Source organism: Geotrypetes seraphini, chromosome 2, assembly GCF_902459505.1.
Source record: "Geotrypetes seraphini chromosome 2, aGeoSer1.1, whole genome shotgun sequence".
Taxonomy (NCBI): domain Eukaryota; kingdom Metazoa; phylum Chordata; class Amphibia; order Gymnophiona; family Dermophiidae; genus Geotrypetes; species Geotrypetes seraphini.
Window position 1 is genome coordinate 16056832 of NC_047085.1, and position 17110 is coordinate 16073941.

At 43.3% G+C, this 17110-nt stretch overlaps 1 protein-coding gene across 1 annotated transcript in view; it reads left to right on the plus strand.

The window, feature by feature from the left end:
• Window positions 1-16490, plus strand: part of LOC117353460 (ly6/PLAUR domain-containing protein 2-like) — a 31364-nt gene extending 14874 nt beyond the window's left edge. The window contains exons 2-3 of the mRNA XM_033929408.1: window positions 11389-11508; window positions 15708-16490. Of these exons, the coding sequence (XP_033785299.1) occupies window positions 11389-11508; window positions 15708-15934 (347 nt within the window). The 3' untranslated portion in view covers window positions 15935-16490. The remainder of the gene's footprint in view (window positions 1-11388; window positions 11509-15707) is intronic.
• The last annotated feature ends 620 nt before the right edge of the window (window positions 16491-17110 follow it).

The window sequence follows — 17110 nt, forward strand, 5'->3', positions numbered from 1 at the left end:
CCTGCCTGTCTCCCCCCTTGAAGGCCTGCCTGCCTGTTCCCCCTGAAGGACTACTCACCCCCCTTCCCTGGAAGGCCTGCGAGTTCCCCCTGGCCTCCCACTGGTGTCTGGCTTCCCCCCTGGCCTTCTCACACCCGTTTACCTCTGAAGAGCATCCTGCACTGAAGATCGCAGCATTAACGACGTTTGCAAACAGCTTCGGAGCTGTTTCCTCTGCCGCGGTCCCGCCCCTCCTCTGACATCAGAGGAGGGGCGGGACGCGGCAGAGGAAACAGCTCCGAAGCTGTTTGCAAACATCACTAACGCCGCGATCTTCTGTGCAGAATGTTCTTCATAGGTAAACGGGTGCAGAAAGGCCAGACGCCAAGGGGGGGGCGAAGCGGACGCCAGCGGGGGAACTGGACACCAGGGGGTGGGTACTGGACAGCGGCACTTCGCGACTGACCCTCACCCCTCACCCTCTAAAGCAGGTGTGGTAGCGGCCGGCCAACAAGAGCAGTGCTGCCGCTTCTGCTTTAGGGGGTGAGGGGGTAGGGTCAGCCGAATCGGGAAGCTGATTTTTTGTGATTTTTAAATCGATTCGAATCGATTCACCTGAAGTGAATCGGTGAACCAATTCGAATCATGAATCAGGCAGCACTACTGCAGATGGGCCATTTGGCCTTTATCTGCCATGGTGTTTCTATGCTTTACAATCAAAAAAGTACCAGAGGGAAGTCATACTGATGTTTTGTTAATAACAAAACGGCCCTTTTACTAACCGTTGGCGTGCGCTAAAAGCTGTACATTCTACTTTCTACCTAAGGACCATGCGGCACTTAGCGCACATTAAGGGCCAAATGGCCCATCCAGTCTGCCTGTCCACAGTAACCATCATCTCTTCCTCCCTCTTAGACAGGGGTAGGGAACTCCGGTCCTCAAGAGCCATATTCCAGTCGGGTTTTCAGGATTTCCCCAATGAATATGCATTGAAAGCAGTGCATGCAAATAGATCTCATGCATATTCATTGGGGAAATCCTGAAAACCCGACTGGAATACGGCTCTCGAGGACCGGAGTTCCCTACCCCTGCTCTAAGAGATCCTACATGCCTATCCCAGGCCCTCTTCAAATAAGACACAGTCTCTGTCTCTATCACCTCTTCTGGGAGTCTGTTCCATGCATCTACCATCCTTTCTGTAAAAAAAGGATTTCCTTAGATTACTCCGGAGCCTGTTACCTCTTAACTTCATCCTATGCCCTCTCATTCCAGAGCTTCCTTTCAAATGAAAGAGACTCAACTCAGGCGCATTTAAAAACATAGAAACATGATGGCAAATAAAGACCAAATGGCCCATCCAGTCTGCCCATCCACAGTAACCATTATCTCTTCCTCTGAGATCTTACATGCCTATTTCAGGCCCTTTTGAATTCAGACACAGTCTCTGTCTCCACCACCTCTTCCAGGAGACTGTTCCACGCATCTACCACTCTTTCGGTAAAAAAGTATTTCCTTAGATTACTCCGGAGCCTATCACCTCTTAACTTCATCCTATTCTCTCTCATTGCAGAGCTTCCTTTCAAATTAAAGAGACTCGACTCATGCGCATTTATATTATGTAGGTATTTAAACAAGTCTATCATATCTCCCCTCTCCCATATTTCCTCCAAAGTATACAGATTGAGATCTTTAAGTCTGTCCCCATATGCCTTATGACAAAGACCACACACCATTTTAGTAGCCTTCCTCTGAACCGACTCCATCTCTTTTTGAAGGTGTGGCCTCCAGAATTGTACACAATATTCTAAATGAGGTCTCACCAGTCTTATACAGAGGCATCAATACCTCCTTTTTCCTACTGACCATACCTCTCCTTATGCAACCTAGCAGTGGCGTAATAAGTGTGGTGTAGGGCGGTTGGTCCACCCCAGGCGCTGTCTTGGTGGGGGTACTGGCATCCCTCCTCCTCTCCGCCCCCCTGCTCCCTCTCACTTCTTCGCCCCCCCCCCCAATACCTCTAGTTCTTCGCCAGCGCAAGCAGAGACCCCTACTTGCTGCTTGTGCCAGCTTCGGCTCTCACTCTGATGTCATTTCCGGGACCCGCACCTAGGAAGTGATGTCATAGAGAATGGTAAAGCCGACGCAGGCAGCAAGTTGGTGGCTGCTTGCGCCACAGTTAATAGTACTGTGAAGGAGCGTGCGGCGGGGGGGGGGGAGGAGGGCAGGAGAGAGGCGCCACCACCCCAGGTGCTGCTCGTTGCGCCACTGAATGCAACCAGTCCTCTAGTTATTCAAAGCAGACCTGTAGGTGTGTCGTGGGATTGTCCCTGTTGTCATAATTGGGAAATGGGCTCTAAAGTGAATCAGGCAAACTTTGCACCACGTCAACATTACTGTCCTTACGACACATGAATCTTTTACATCACAAGAGAAGAGTATGGGTGTCAACTCAAGAGTCCTGTCCAAACTATGCTTCTCCACCCTCTCTGCTCTCTCATTAAATTATGGCTCTATATCCTTGAAGGAGGCTGTACTCATAAATAATGCTTCTTTGGAGAAAAATAAGCTGTAATCATGCAAAGAGTTAGGGAGTGAAGCAAAAAAACCCCAAACAACTGCAGACTATGTACAAGATGCAGGCACTGTTTATTACAAACTTTAATGGTATATACAACCTTATTACCAAACCAGGGACCCGACACGGTCCGTGTTTCGGACAACACGCCTTCTTCAGGGGTCCATGGTCGATAAGGTGTTATGACAAACAGCGTTAAAAGGAACAAACGAGTGCCCCAAAAAAGTAGTGCTGGATTATAAAAAACGTTGCGAATGCCACGGACCCCTGAAGAAGGCGTGTTGTCCGAAACACGGACTGTGTCGGGTCCCTGGTTTGGTAATAAGGTTGTATATACCATTAAAGCTTGTAATAGACAGTGCCTGCATCTTGTACATAGTCTGCAGTTGTTTGGGGTTTTTTTGCTTTGCTGCAGTTCCTGTTGGATTTTTCTTTTGCAAGAGCTAGGGAGTGGACATCAGGTTCTGTAATTTATTGGCTGTAAGTCAGTCCAGATATCCCAACCCAAAGGCAAGAACATCTAAATGTTTATCTAAGTTTATTTCTATATGTTTTCTGCCTTTTCATAGTATCTATATATATAAAATCGGATGTATGTATGTATGTGCCGCGATCACGCAAAAACGGCTTGACCGATTTGAACGAAACTTGGTATGCAGATCCCTCACTACCTGGGGTGATATGTTCTGGGGGTCTCGCGGCCCACCTGCACACGTGGGAAGGGTGGGTTCACCCAATAATGTATATGTTCTTGCTCCTGGAGGTGAAACTAAAAATGTTGTTTATAATCAAGTTTTGTGTTAGTTGTATTGTATTCATTTTGTCAAATATTTCACATTATAATTTGAATATTGTACTTTTTATAAAGTAAAAAAATATTTTCATTCACCACTATAAAGTATCTTTATTTGAATCCATTTACAGTGTTATTGCTATAATTAAATACCCGTGCAACGCCGGGCCATCAGCTAGTGTTAAATATAGAACATATATTCATTCAATTTTCTATACTGTTCTCCCAAAGAAGCTCAAAATAGTTTATGTGAATTTATTCAAGTACTGCAGCATTTTTCCCTGTTTGTCCCAGTGGACTCACAATCTATCTGATGTACCTGGGGCAATGGGGGGATTAAGTGACATGTCCAAGGTCACAAGGAGCAGTGTGAGTTTGAACCCACAGCACTACACTCTCCCCATTCCTTTCTTAGTTGAGCTGAGAACTTTTCAGCGGCCCCCCTGTATTGTGATGTCATAATGCCTCATTCCACCAATGCCTAAGAACCAGCCTCATTGGTAATGTTCCCTATACTTGTCCCCTCATTGGTAATGTTTCCCTATACTTGTCCCCATTTACTATCATGGGCCACATTTTTTATTAAGATCCATAGAAAGGCATAATTTAAAAAAAAAAAAAAAAAAGGCTGTCCGTGTTTGGCTAAGGCGCTAGTCGCTCAAAGTTGGCAGAAGGAAAATGTCCGTTTTCGAAAAGTATGTCCAAAATGGGTTTCTTTTGAGGATGGCCTACTTGGACATCCAGGCGTTTAATCGCCCAGGCCGCCACTAGGGCGACTATGATAAAATGAGGAAAATGATTAAAAAGAAGCTAAAAGAATCAGTTGCAAAGGTTAGGACTGTAAACCAGGCATGGATGTTATTTAAAAATACCATTGTGGAAGCCCAGACCAGATGTATTCCATGTATCATCAAAGGTGGAAAGAAGAGAAAACGAGAGCCGGCGTGGTTAAAAGGTGAAGTGAAAGAGGCTATTAGAGCCATAAAAACATCCTTTAAAGAATGGAAAAAGGATCCAAATGAAAAAAATAAAAAGAAACACAAGCACTGACAAGTTAGATGCAAAACATTGATAAAGACAGCTAAGAAAGAATGTGAAGAGAAACTTGCAAAAGAGGTAAAAACTCATAACAATTTTTTTAGGTACATCAGAAGCAGTGAGGGACCGTTGGATGATCAAGGAGCAAAAGGGGCGCTCAGTGAGGATAAGGCCATAGCGGAAAGACTAAGGGCCTGTTTTACAAAGCCGCACTAGTGGCTGCCACGCGGCAACAGCCCCGAAGCCCTTTAAATCTCTATGGGCTTCGGGGCCATTACTGTAGCGGCCCGCACTAAACGGCTTCGTAAAAGAGGCTCTAAATGAATTCTTTGCTTCGGTCTTTACAGAAGAAGATGTAAGAGATCTACCTGAACTGCAAATGGATTTCAAGGGTGATGATGCAGAGGAACTGACAGAAATCTCGGTGAATCTGGAAGATGTATTAAGCCAAATCGACAAGTTAAAAAGTGATAAATCGCCAGGACCGGATGGTATACATCCCAGGGTACTAAAAGAACTCAAACATGAAATTGCTAACCTGCTGTTCGTGAGCTGTAACCTGTCACTAAAATCGTCTGTAGTTCCTGAAGATTGGAGGGTGGCTAGTGTTACGCCAATTTTTAAAAAGGGCTCCAGGGGGAGATCTGGGAAATTATAAACCGGTAAGCCTCACTTCAGTGCCAGGCAAAATGATAGAAACAATTATTAAAAAAAAAAATAAAATTGTTGAACACGTAGACAAACATGATTTAATGAGACGGGGTCAGCATGGGTTCAGCCGAGGGAGATCTTGCTTCACCAATTTGCTTGACTTCTTTGAAGGTGTGAATAAACATGTGGATAAAGGTGAGCCAGTTGATATAGTGTATCTAGATTTTCAGAAAGCTTTTGATAAAAGTTCCTCACAAGAGGCTCCTGAGAAAATTAAAGTGTCATGGGATAGGTGGCAAAGTTGAGTTGTGGATTAGGAATTGGTTACTGGATAGAAAACAGAAAGTAGGTTAAATGGTCATTTTTCTCAATGGAGAAGGGTAAACAGTGGAATGCCGCAGGGGTCTGTACTAGGACTGGTGCTATGTAACTTACCGTATTTTTCACTCCATAAGATGCACTTTTTTCCACCCATAAGTGGGTGGAAATCTCGGTGCGTCTTATGAAGCGAAGGTGCAAACTTTGAATCCCACGCACCAGCCGCACCACCTTGTTAAACACTGCCCGCTTCCCCCATCTTTCAGCACCGCTTGCCACCCCCCTGCACAATTACAAAACACCCCCCCGCGCCATAGCTGTACTACCTTTTTTTTAAACACCACCCCCCCCCCCCCGCCGCCACCGCTGTCGTCGTCACCATACCTTTTTCCAAGCCTGGTGGTCCAGTGTACGGCTCTGTTTTATATTCAGGCAGCAGGTACACGAGTCAGGAGCATGGCGGTCGGGGCCAAGCTTTACACGCTCCTGCTTGGGCCCGCGCCGCTTTCTGAATGGCTGGCTGCAGTTCTTGTGGGACTCGCGAGAACTGCCGGCAGCCATTTGGAAAGCGGCGTGGGCCCAAACGGGAGCGTGTAAAGTTCAATGCGGTTTACAAAGGGATGGAACTCCTCTCGTATGAGGAAAGACTAAAACGGTTAGGGCTTTTCAGCTTGCTCCTCTACTAAGACTGATCATAACATCTGAAGCTATCATACAGGCAGGTATCTACTGTTTCATTCATATCTTTGGGGGTTAGGGAGGGGGTCAGTGACCACTGGGGGAGTGTGGGGAGGTCATGCTTAAATCCCTCCAGTGGTTATTTAGTCAGATTTGGCACCTTTTAGAAAATTATTCTTTGTTAAAACAGGTCTAGCCCCAGACATCTAAATTGTGTCCTGGACATATTCTTAAATGTTTGATTATGGCAGAAAACCATTCAGACTAAGTCAAAAATAACTAATAGTGAGGTGAATGCTCTCAATGAATACAACGCTGAGAGGTCAAAAATGTTGACAAATGAATTGCTGAAACCAAGACTTCTCAATATATGAGTCAAATAATAAATTTTAAATATAAATATTAGTGAAAAGAGAATAATCCAATCTTCACATAATCTGACCAAGAGCCGAGGCTCCTATAGTCGAACCCACCGTCCTATCACTGTGTATGACTTTAGTGCAAAAAAGTTGAACTGAAGGCAATGTGCTCTTTACATACTATATTTGTTCTCAATGGCAATAAGAGGAAAACCACTCCACTTAACTTTAAGGTGTGTTAACAGGTCCCGACATGGGCCATATTTCGAGGGTCTGTTTCAAGGAACCCAAAGGAGAAATGGAAAACTTCAAATGCCAGAGAATTGGTGGCTGTGTGATTCGGACGAAAGACTTGTGTTCTAGTGAAAAATATATAAATAACAATCCTTAAAAAATATACTGCATACTACTGTAATAACATATTTATAATAGAACTCTAAAAAGGCTACACAGAAGAAGGATACTTGCCATAAGTTGAAACGAAAAAGTCTCTTCTGATTATTCATTAATGTGGCGGTGAAAGGAACGCCGACTTAAATATCAAAATGGAGAATGTTGACGTAGTTCCGCAGCAGGCGGGGCTAGGTGCGGATCAGCTGAGCTGAGACTATAGGAGCCTTGGCTCTTGGTCGGATTACACAAATTTGAGTGTATGTGAAGATTGTATTATTCTCTTTTCACTAATATTTATATTTAAAATTTATTATTTGACTCATATATTGAGAAGTCTTGGTTTCAGCAATTCATTTAGAAAACCATTCAGGTCAAAAGCCCACCCTAGCCCCACCCACAGCACGCCTCTAACATACCCCTTGAGATTTAGATAAACTGCAGATGAACAGCACAGCTATCCATGTAGGTTTCAAAAATTGCGAATTGGAAGGGTTGGGTGCGGTTCATAGACAACGGCGCGAAAGACAAAGGCGCGCCCGGACAATTGAGTGCAGCGCGGAGGCGTGCGCCGCTCTAAATTACTGTTTTTAGGGCTCCGATGGGGGGGCGTGGGGCGAACCCCCCCCCACTTTACTTAATAGACATCGCGCCGGCGTTATGGGGGGTTTGGGGGGTTGTAACCCTCCACATTTTACTGTAAACTTAACTTTTTCCCTAAAAACAGGGAAAAAGTGAAGTTTTCAGTAAAATGTGGGGGGTTACAACCCCCCAAAACCCCCCACAACGTGGCGCGATGTCTATTAAGTAAAGTGGGGGGGTTCCCCCCACGCCCCCCCCCCCCGTCGGAGCCCTAAAAACAGTAATTTAGAGCGGCGCGCGCCTCCGCGCTGCTCTCAATTGTCTGGGTGCGCCTTTGTCCCGGCACGCTTTTGACCTGACACCGTTGGGCACAGTGGTATAGCAAGCGAGGGTGAGAAGCGCCCTGGTGGTGGTTCCTCCTCCCCTGCCCTCTTCTCCACCCCCATCCCTCCTGCTACACGTGCACACCCTTTCCCTACCCTGTACCTCTTTTAACGTCTCTGGTGCAAGCAGTATCACTAACGTGCCTAGGCACAAGACACGGAAGTGACATCGGAGGGAGAGCTGGCACCTTCACCAAGACAGTGCTCAGGGCCGGACCGCCTCCCCTTTTCTACGCCACTGGTTTGGCGAGAAAAACACCCATCTCCACTTTATGCCCTTTTATGGATGTTTTTCTTTTTCTTTTTTTTTGAAAATGAGCTCCATTGTGTAACAAAGTTGTTGGTTTTTAAAAAATTTTTTTAAATCTATTAAATATGTTACAAGAAAAATACCTAACATATTAAAGAAATATTACAAACACATTATTGCACTTCGAGGGGAAATCAACAAAGTTGGGTTTTTTCATAAAAATTTGATATTTAATTGCAGTTAGATAAGAGTTCAAGAATGTAAATCAGGGGGGAAAAGGATAAGATATATGATTAAGGCTGTAATTTATTTAAAGGTGGTATTTTAAAATGCATTAAAGTCCTTTATTTGATCAAAAGCACATATACAGAAGAAATGAATGGTAACTACTATGGCTTTGGCAGTATATAAGAAATAAATTATTATTATTAATTTATGCCAGCCACATAGGAGTCCTGGGCATGCAAAATATTGTGTGCAATTCTATAACTTGGTATCTCAAAGTAGGCGTCATAATGGCATCCGTTAAACACCAAGACCCTGATTCTATAAAAGGCGCCAAACTTAATTTTTTTTAATCCAGTTAACTGGCACTGATAATTGAAAGCGCCATTAAAAACTGATGAAAAAACCCCAAGATAAAAAAATTACACCCTCCCCCCCCTCCTTTTATCAAGACAAGCTGCCAAACAGTATGAGCTAAATGCTGAACCGCCCATTCTATTCCTTTGGCTGGCTCAGCAGCCCAACTTATAAAGGGGGGGGGGAGGTTAATTGGCTTGTATGTGTCTACCACTTCACAGTAGATATCTACACTGAGGCATCTACCACCGCCTATATGGAAAGTAGGTATGGACTGATGTCTTTTGACTTTCAAATCCCTTCTTTATAAAGCACCAGCTTTTATCCATAGATTATTGATTCCTTATTCTCCCCTTAGATCACTCAGATCTACTGACCAGCATCTCCTGACAGTTCCTACCTTAAAAACCATAAATACATGGCGACAAACTATCTTCTCCGTTACTGCCCCCCCCCCCCCCCCCCCAACTATGGAATCTACTTTCTATATACTTGCGCAAAGAAACGGATCTGGAAAGATTTAACAGCAATTTAAAGTGCTTTCTTTTTAAAGATGCATTTGACAATTAATAAAACTAGTTAATAATAATAAATTTGGATCAGGAGCTTTATATAAGCCTAGGCTCTGATTCCTTTGTGGTCTTTTGTTTTTCCCTTCCCTAATGTCCTTCTCCCTATATGTTTTCTTTACTATTTATAACTTGTATTTCTTATCCTCCTTCCCTTCGAATCTATCGTCCTGTCTTGTAAGTCATATTTATACAATTTTGTCTCCCTTTGATTATGTAACTCAATATTTTTTATTTTCTGTACGTCGCTTAGAAGTTGATATAAGCAATTAATCAAATACTCAATAAACTTGAAACTTGAAGATTACTTATATACGTCTCGTTCTCTAAGATCCACCGATCAAAAACTCCTAACAGTTCCATCACTAAAAGTCATCGGAACTCGTCGCCCTGACATTTTTTCTGTAATGGCCCCACAATTATGGAACAGTTTGCCCCAGTATCTTAGAGTAGAAAATGATCTGAAACAGTTTAAAAGCAGCTTAAAGAGTTTCCTTTTTAAAGACGCGTTTAATTTATAAACTTAACTAAGGATTATTATCAAATTTTTCCTTTTTTTAACTTTTTATTTCCCCGTTATCTCCCCCACCTGTTGTTTTTTTACCATTTATGTTTTCTTTTATATATACGATTGTAGTTCTACCCTTTCTTTCCCCGTGAATCCGTTAGTTTGTATGATTTTATTTACTATTCTGTATGATAATGTGTCAAATTTATGTATCCTTTATAATTAATCTGATGTATCTATTTTTTATCTGTAAATCGCTTAGCAAATTAAATTAAGCGATTCAATAAGTCAAAAATAAACTTGAAATTTGAAGGTGTCTATGTTAGGTGCTGGTATAGTAGGCCAAGATAACCCTGGCTTAATATTCCAGCATTTAATATTATGACGCTTACTGGTGCCTATCTTGATTGATATGCAGTAGGTGCCGCTTTGCTGGGTTTCTACTGAGTTGGGCGTCGTTTTTAGAATCTGGCCCCAGTTGTATAACGCAGTGGTTCCCAACCCTGTCCTGGAGGAACACCAGGCCAATTGGGTTTTCAGGCTAGCCCTAATGAATATGCATGAAGCAAATTTGCATGCCTATCACTTCCATCATATGCAAATCTCTCTCATGCATATTCATTAGGGCTAGCCTGAAAACCCGATTGGCCTGGTGTTCCTCCAGGACAGGGTTGGGAATCACAGGTATAACGGCTTCTGGCTGTGCCTAAAACTTTATAGAATATTAGCATAAAACATCTTTGTTGCATCAATATTTAGGGGTGACCACTTATGCCAGGTCGATTGCTGGCATCAACTGGCATACCTAAGTGTGCCATGCCCCAAAGTAGCATTCTATAAGCTGAATGTGTCACTTAGTATCATGCCCGTGGCCTGCCCAAGCTCCACCCACATGTGCATCCCTTGGTGTTATGAGCTACGGCACTTAGGTGCTATCGTATGATTACTAATGACTGGGGAGCCAATTCAGAGCGGTCTACATGAGCCTCTGCAAAGGCCCTACACTACATGAGCTTCTGGAGAGATGTTACCATAAGGAGTCGTGAGGTGTTACAATGCATGGGCTCTATACTGAAATACACAGAGTTATTGATAGCTGACAATGATTGGTGCTCATGTAAGTGGCACGTAGGTGAAGGTGCAAGTTCATAGGATTGTCCTTATTGTATCATAAATGAAACCAAATCTCCAACAACAAACCACGCAGCAAGTCCTGACTATGATTTCAGGGTAGAGACTCATTTTTCATTTTCATTCCAACCCTTGACCAAACATCTCTTGTTCCCTTCCTCCCCCTGATATCAGCAATGGCGTGAGGCAAAAGTCGTTAGCAGTGAAAGATGATGATGCTGGCTTCACTTAGGGTTACCAAACGGCTAGATATACCCAAACATGTCTATTTTTTAGAGGGCATATCCAGGCATCTGGATGGCTTTTCAAAACCCGGCACTTGTCCGGATTTTGAAAAGCAGATCGCTTGGGCAGGGGCATCTAGCGTAAGCGTGGATACCCGACTAACTGAGACAAGCAGGCTGAGAGAACGGGACTAGGCTGGGGTGTGGCATGGGCGTAACAGGGCAGGGATGGGTTGAACTGGGCGGGCCTGGGGGCGAAGCTAAGGGGGGGGGGGGTCCAGATTATACAGGCGTAAAATCTGGAACCCTAGCTTCACTCTTTGTGCGTGTCGTTTTTTTTTTGGAAGGTAATCACGAATACACCATTTCTCCTTGCAGCTTCTTCTTTGCGGTGCTACCTGTGCCAGGCTCCATCTCCGTCTATGAAGTGCACAATAATCCAGAACTGCCATGAAAATCAGACGGTTTGCAAGACAATAGTCCACGAATCTGTGACTGGTAAGCAACGCAGGTCGAAGCCACGGGTCGTCGGTCTGGTTGGACAGAGCATGAAAAAAAGTTGAAGAAAAACTAGAATTGTCCAAAAAATGATAAATCAAATGCAAAAAGAGGACAAAACATATCAAATATGAATACACTACCAGACCTTATATTTCCCAAGGCATTATTTTATTCAAATTTTCTTCATCCTTACTGGGAAAAACAATCAATCATGGGTCTTTAGGTAAAGTGACTTGCTTATTAAAAATCTAAAGAAAAAATACACATGATAAATAATTACTTGAAAACTATACAAAATGTGAAAGCCTAACAAACACAAAATATTTTTAAACATTTTATAAAAAACATATATAATTTTATATGTTCCACATGGTACAAAACATGGAGAGCTCTATTATGGGAAGATAAAAACATGTAACTAATGCTGAAATAGTCCACGAATCTGTGACTGGTAAGCAATGCAGGTCGAAGCCACGGGTCGTCGGTCTGGTTGGACAGAGCATCAAAACATCCTTCACATGCGCTTGAATGCTGCCGGTGTCCCGGAACTGGAGTGGATGGGGGCAGGGCACAAATTCATCTAGCTTTATTGGCATGAGCAGGTTAACACACAAAAGAAAGGACGTCTATCTATCGGGACTTGACAATCCCCAGGCGTCATGTCACCATGGTGACTAAAATCAGACCTGGCACCTTCGTTTTGCCTCAAAAACCTAGTAAGCGGGAGTAGAAACCTAAAAATCAATATTCCGGATATATACAGTATATGGAGATGAATGAGACGTCGATCGTGCAATTCATTTGGGATAAGAGACCTCAGTGCGTTCACTGTGACTTCCAAATGAGGCTTTGCCTTTCGCAAGCCTATGAGTCACAAGAGAATATGAGCCCTAAGAAAAGACCACCATTCACACGAAATGCACCATCATTGGGCTCTCAGTGGTTAAAGCTACAGGCTCAGCACCCTAAGGTTGTGGGTTCAAACCCACACTGCTCCTTGTGACCCTGGGCAAGTCACTTAATCCCTCCATTGCCCCAGGTACATTAGATAGATTGCAAGCACACCGGGACAGACAGGGAAAATGCTTGAGTACCTGAATAAATTCATGTAAACCGTTCTGAGTTCCCCTGGGACAACAGTATAGAAAAATGAATGAGTGAAAAGCTTCAGCCTCTGATAACCAAAGCTGGTATTGTGACATCATAATGCCTCATTCCACCAATGAGAGCCAACCTCATCAGTGGTGTCACAATGGCTGGATTGTCCTTTACTCGGCTCACTTTTGCTACATTTTGATTTCTAGAGTAGCGCAATGGTTACAGCTACAGTCTCAATACCCTGAGGTTGTGGGTTCCAAGCCTGTGCTGCTCCTTGTGACCCTGGGCAAGTCACTTAATCCTCCCATTGCCCCAGGTACACTAAATAGATTGTGAGCCCACCAGGACAGACAGGGAAAAATGCTTAAGTACCTGAATAAATTCATGTAAACCGTTCTGAGCTCTCTTGGAAGAACGGTATGGAAAATGAAATAAATAAATATGTGTAATCAAACATGAAATTCCAATGTGTCTTGTGAAATATTGTATTCATCAATTCTTAATGTGATAACCCACCAAATGTTTGTCGCCATATGTAACAATGAAAAGATCCAAAATGTCAAAGTTTGTCCAAAGTCCAAAACAACTACGTAAGGAATATGTGATAGTGCAATCGCTGTTTAAAAATAAATCATCAAAAACATCCACTTATCTCAATGTTGCCCTTCTCTCCTAGTCGGAGGGATGGGGGGGGGGGTAAGGGGCTCAACAGAGCCCTGTTTCTGAGACCATTTCCTTCCTCAGCCAAAGGATACAAAATGGCAGACCCAACTAAGAACGCAAACATCATTTACTGAGAAAATGGGAAATCCCAACACAATGGGCTCCTTTTACGAAGCCGCGTTAGCGGTTTAACACATGAAATAGTGTGCTAGCCGCTACCGCCTCCTCGGCTTCATAAAAGGATAATTTATTTATATATTTATTTCAATGTCTATCCCATCCTCCCGGAAGCTCAGAACAAGTTACACAGAAGGACATTCACAGTCTATAAAGACATTCACGGCAGCTAAGGACTTGACTGTTTACACGGAGACCATCCACAGTAATTTACAAAAGAAGTTCCCAGTAAAGTAAGGACATGACTGGCTGCAAAACAAGCGTTGGTAGAGAGGGGGTCTGTCTGCTGACAGCCGTTCAGTTGAAGAGGAAGGTCTTCACTGCTTTTTAGAAGGCCATTATTGAGTTCCACGTGGCTGTAGGATCGTTTGCATGCAGTACATGAATAAGTACAGATGACAAAATAGTTTTTCAATAGTGGTGTATTTTGTGTGAATGGGAACCATTTTATAGGGCTCAATACTATTTTACAGAAAGGGTGGTAGATGCATGGAACAGTCTCCCGGAAGAGCTGGTGGAGACAGGGACTGTGTCTGAATTCAAGAAAGCCTGAGATAGGCACGTGGAATCTCTTAGAACAGTCTCCCTTCCCCTCTCCGCAATTTGAGCCCCCTTCTACCATTCCGTAAGCATCTGAAGACCTGGCTCTTCTCCAGAACGTAACCCCGTCCCGCTCCTGGCACTCTCACACCAACCTCTCTTCTCTCATACTTATATAATTCCACTGGAGTTCCGTTCCTTCCCTAACCATGTAAACCGTGTCGAGCTCCATCTGCGGAGATGATGCGGTATATAAACCCAAGATTTAGATTAGATTAGATTAGAGAGGAAGAGATAATGGTTACTGTGGATGGGCCATTTGGCCTTTATCTGCCATCGTGTTTCTATGTTAACTATGTTACTAAAGTTTTATGACCTCACAATGCAGGTGTAAAGAGCCTTAGCCAATAGGGAGAGGAGGAGATAGTGGATGCTGCGGATGGGCAGACTGGATGGGCCATTTGGCCTTTATCTGCCATCATGTTTCTATGTTGTGTCTCATACGGCTTTTGAAGTCACAATGTATTTACTGAGGTCTCTCATAACAAATTAATTGAATGTCTTATATATCTATATATAAAGGCTGCAAGTTAATTGCAGTTAACTCTGTGATTAATGCATTAATTATTAATTGTGATTTTAAAAAAATCATAATTATGAAAATTAAGCAATTTACAGCATCTCCTGTCTCCTCCAAACATCTGTTCTGGTCTTTTTCACTCCCAACCCCTGTCCTTGGCATGATACAGCATCTTTCCCCTCACCCTCAATTCAACATCACCGGACTCCTGCACTGGTCTACCTTAAAAATGGCCTTCTGTTGCTCCATGACAGCTTCAGCCTGGCCTGCAGCTTTTCCTCTGACAGGTCCTGCCCATGTAGAAATAGGAAGTGATGTCAGAGGAGGTGGGGCAAGCAAGAGGAAAAGCTTTGGAGTAGGTTACAGACAGCGTATGTGCACCAGTACCAAAAACCAAAAGAAGACCACTTTTAAGGCAGACAAGGGGGAGGGGGCAGGTTCCAAACCATGGGAGTGACACACAGGTAGAAACGAGGGGTCACCAGTAGAATATATGAGACAGACAGAAAGCAAGAAAGACAGGAGGCCAGGGAGAGATGGAGAAAGCAAGAAAGACAGACAGCCTGGGAGCCAGGGAGAGAGACAGACAGAAAGCAAGAAAGACAGACAGGAGGCCTGGGAGAGAGACAGGCAAAAAGAAAGACAGACAGACAAACAGGGGGCCAGAGAGAGAGAGAGAGAGAGACATACAGAAAGAAAGAAAAACAAAGGGGGCCAAGGAGACAGACAGACAGAAAGACAGACAGACAGCGGAAGGGAGAGATACAGAAAGAAAGGAAGAAAGAGACAGGGGCAGGGAAAGAGACAGAAAGAAAGACAGACAGACATATATTCTAACAGCCGTTAATGTAATGGGATTAAACACTAGTTTTCCTATATTTAATCCCAAATCTCTTAAACTGGATTACCACGGGTACAAGTCCCTTGCAAGTACTTAGATTAGGACCTAGACCAGTGGTGTTTACTGATTTTTGAGTTTAAAGCTGCCACGGCGGCTCCTCTCACAATCCACGCCTGTGTCGGAAGCCTTCTCTCTGACAGAATTTTTATTTTTCAGTGATACTGGAGGCCTGTGCCTCAGAAAGCAAAAACGTACTTAGAGATCTAACCATGCATTCTGGTGTGTCCCTTCGTCTAGGTTTTCCGTTCCAGGAGGACAAGACCATCATCAGCTTCTGTGCAGAAGAATGCACTCCGTCTGATACAAGCTGGTTTGCCATAAGACGTCCGGTTTACTGTTGCAATTATGACCTTTGCAACCGGTTTGACCTTCAGAGTGGGACCACCAGCGTACACCTCAACTATCTGGCAATACTAGCTGCTAGTCTCTTATGTATCCTACTCACACCCAAACTGTTCATGTGAGACACCGCCTCAGGCAGTCAGATGCAACTACATGCTTTTTTTCACAAAGTAGCTAATGTGAAAAATCAGTGATGTAATGGGTTGATTTAGTTTGATTGAGCAGATCGTTCTGGCGCAGCCTAACCCAGTGTATCCCAAGCCAGCCTTGGAGACATACCTAACCAGACCAGTTTGCAGGATATTCACAAAAATACCGTTGGTTTATTTATACCTTTCTGCAGGCAAAACCACATCCAATGTGTGTTTCAATAGACCTAATAATATAGTTTATTATTTATATTCCGCCTTTATACAAGGCAGATTAAAACATTGCATACATAATTTTAAATGCAAAAATGCACAAAACACTTAAATGTATATACCACCAAACTGTCATTGTAACATTCATCAACAAAGAAATTCATTGCAATTGATTTTCCAATTATTTTAATATACTGTATATGTGATAAATATCTGTGACCAAAAAACTTTTTAAGAAAGGTTTGGACAATTTCCTGGAGGAAAAGTCCATAGTCTGTTATTAAGACATGGGGGAAGCCTTTGCTTGCCCTGGATCGGTAGCATGGAATGTTGCTACTCCTTGGGATTCTGTATGGAATGTTGCTACTCTTTGGGATTCTAGAATCTTGTTACTCTTTGGGATTCTAGAATGTTGGTACTCCTTGGGATTCTGTATGGAATGTTGCTACTCCTTGGGTTTTTGGCCAGGTACTGGTGACCTGGATTGTCCACTGTGGGAATGGGCTACTGGGCTTGATGGACCATTGGTCTGACCCAGTAAGGCTATTCTTATGTTCTTATGTAACACTCAGGACTCCTTTTACGAAGCCGCGTTAGCGGTTTAATGCGCATAATAGCGCACGCTAATTTTCCGGCCGTGCTAGCCGCTACCGCCTCCTCTTGAACAGACGGTAGTTTTTCGGCTAACGCAGCTTCATAAAAGAAGCCCTCAGTGCTGTTTCATGGAGAAGGAAATAAAATTATAAATCCCCAAACTGTCCAATGACTTGCTTCACATGAAAAAATCACTATAGTTGATATTATGCAATTAAATATTGTGACCATGAAAGCAGTCCAACTTATCTGAGTCCCAAAGTAAACTGTTGCAGATATTTATCACATACCGTATTTGACCATAAGACGAACCTAGGTGTAGAGGAGGAAAAACCAAGAAAA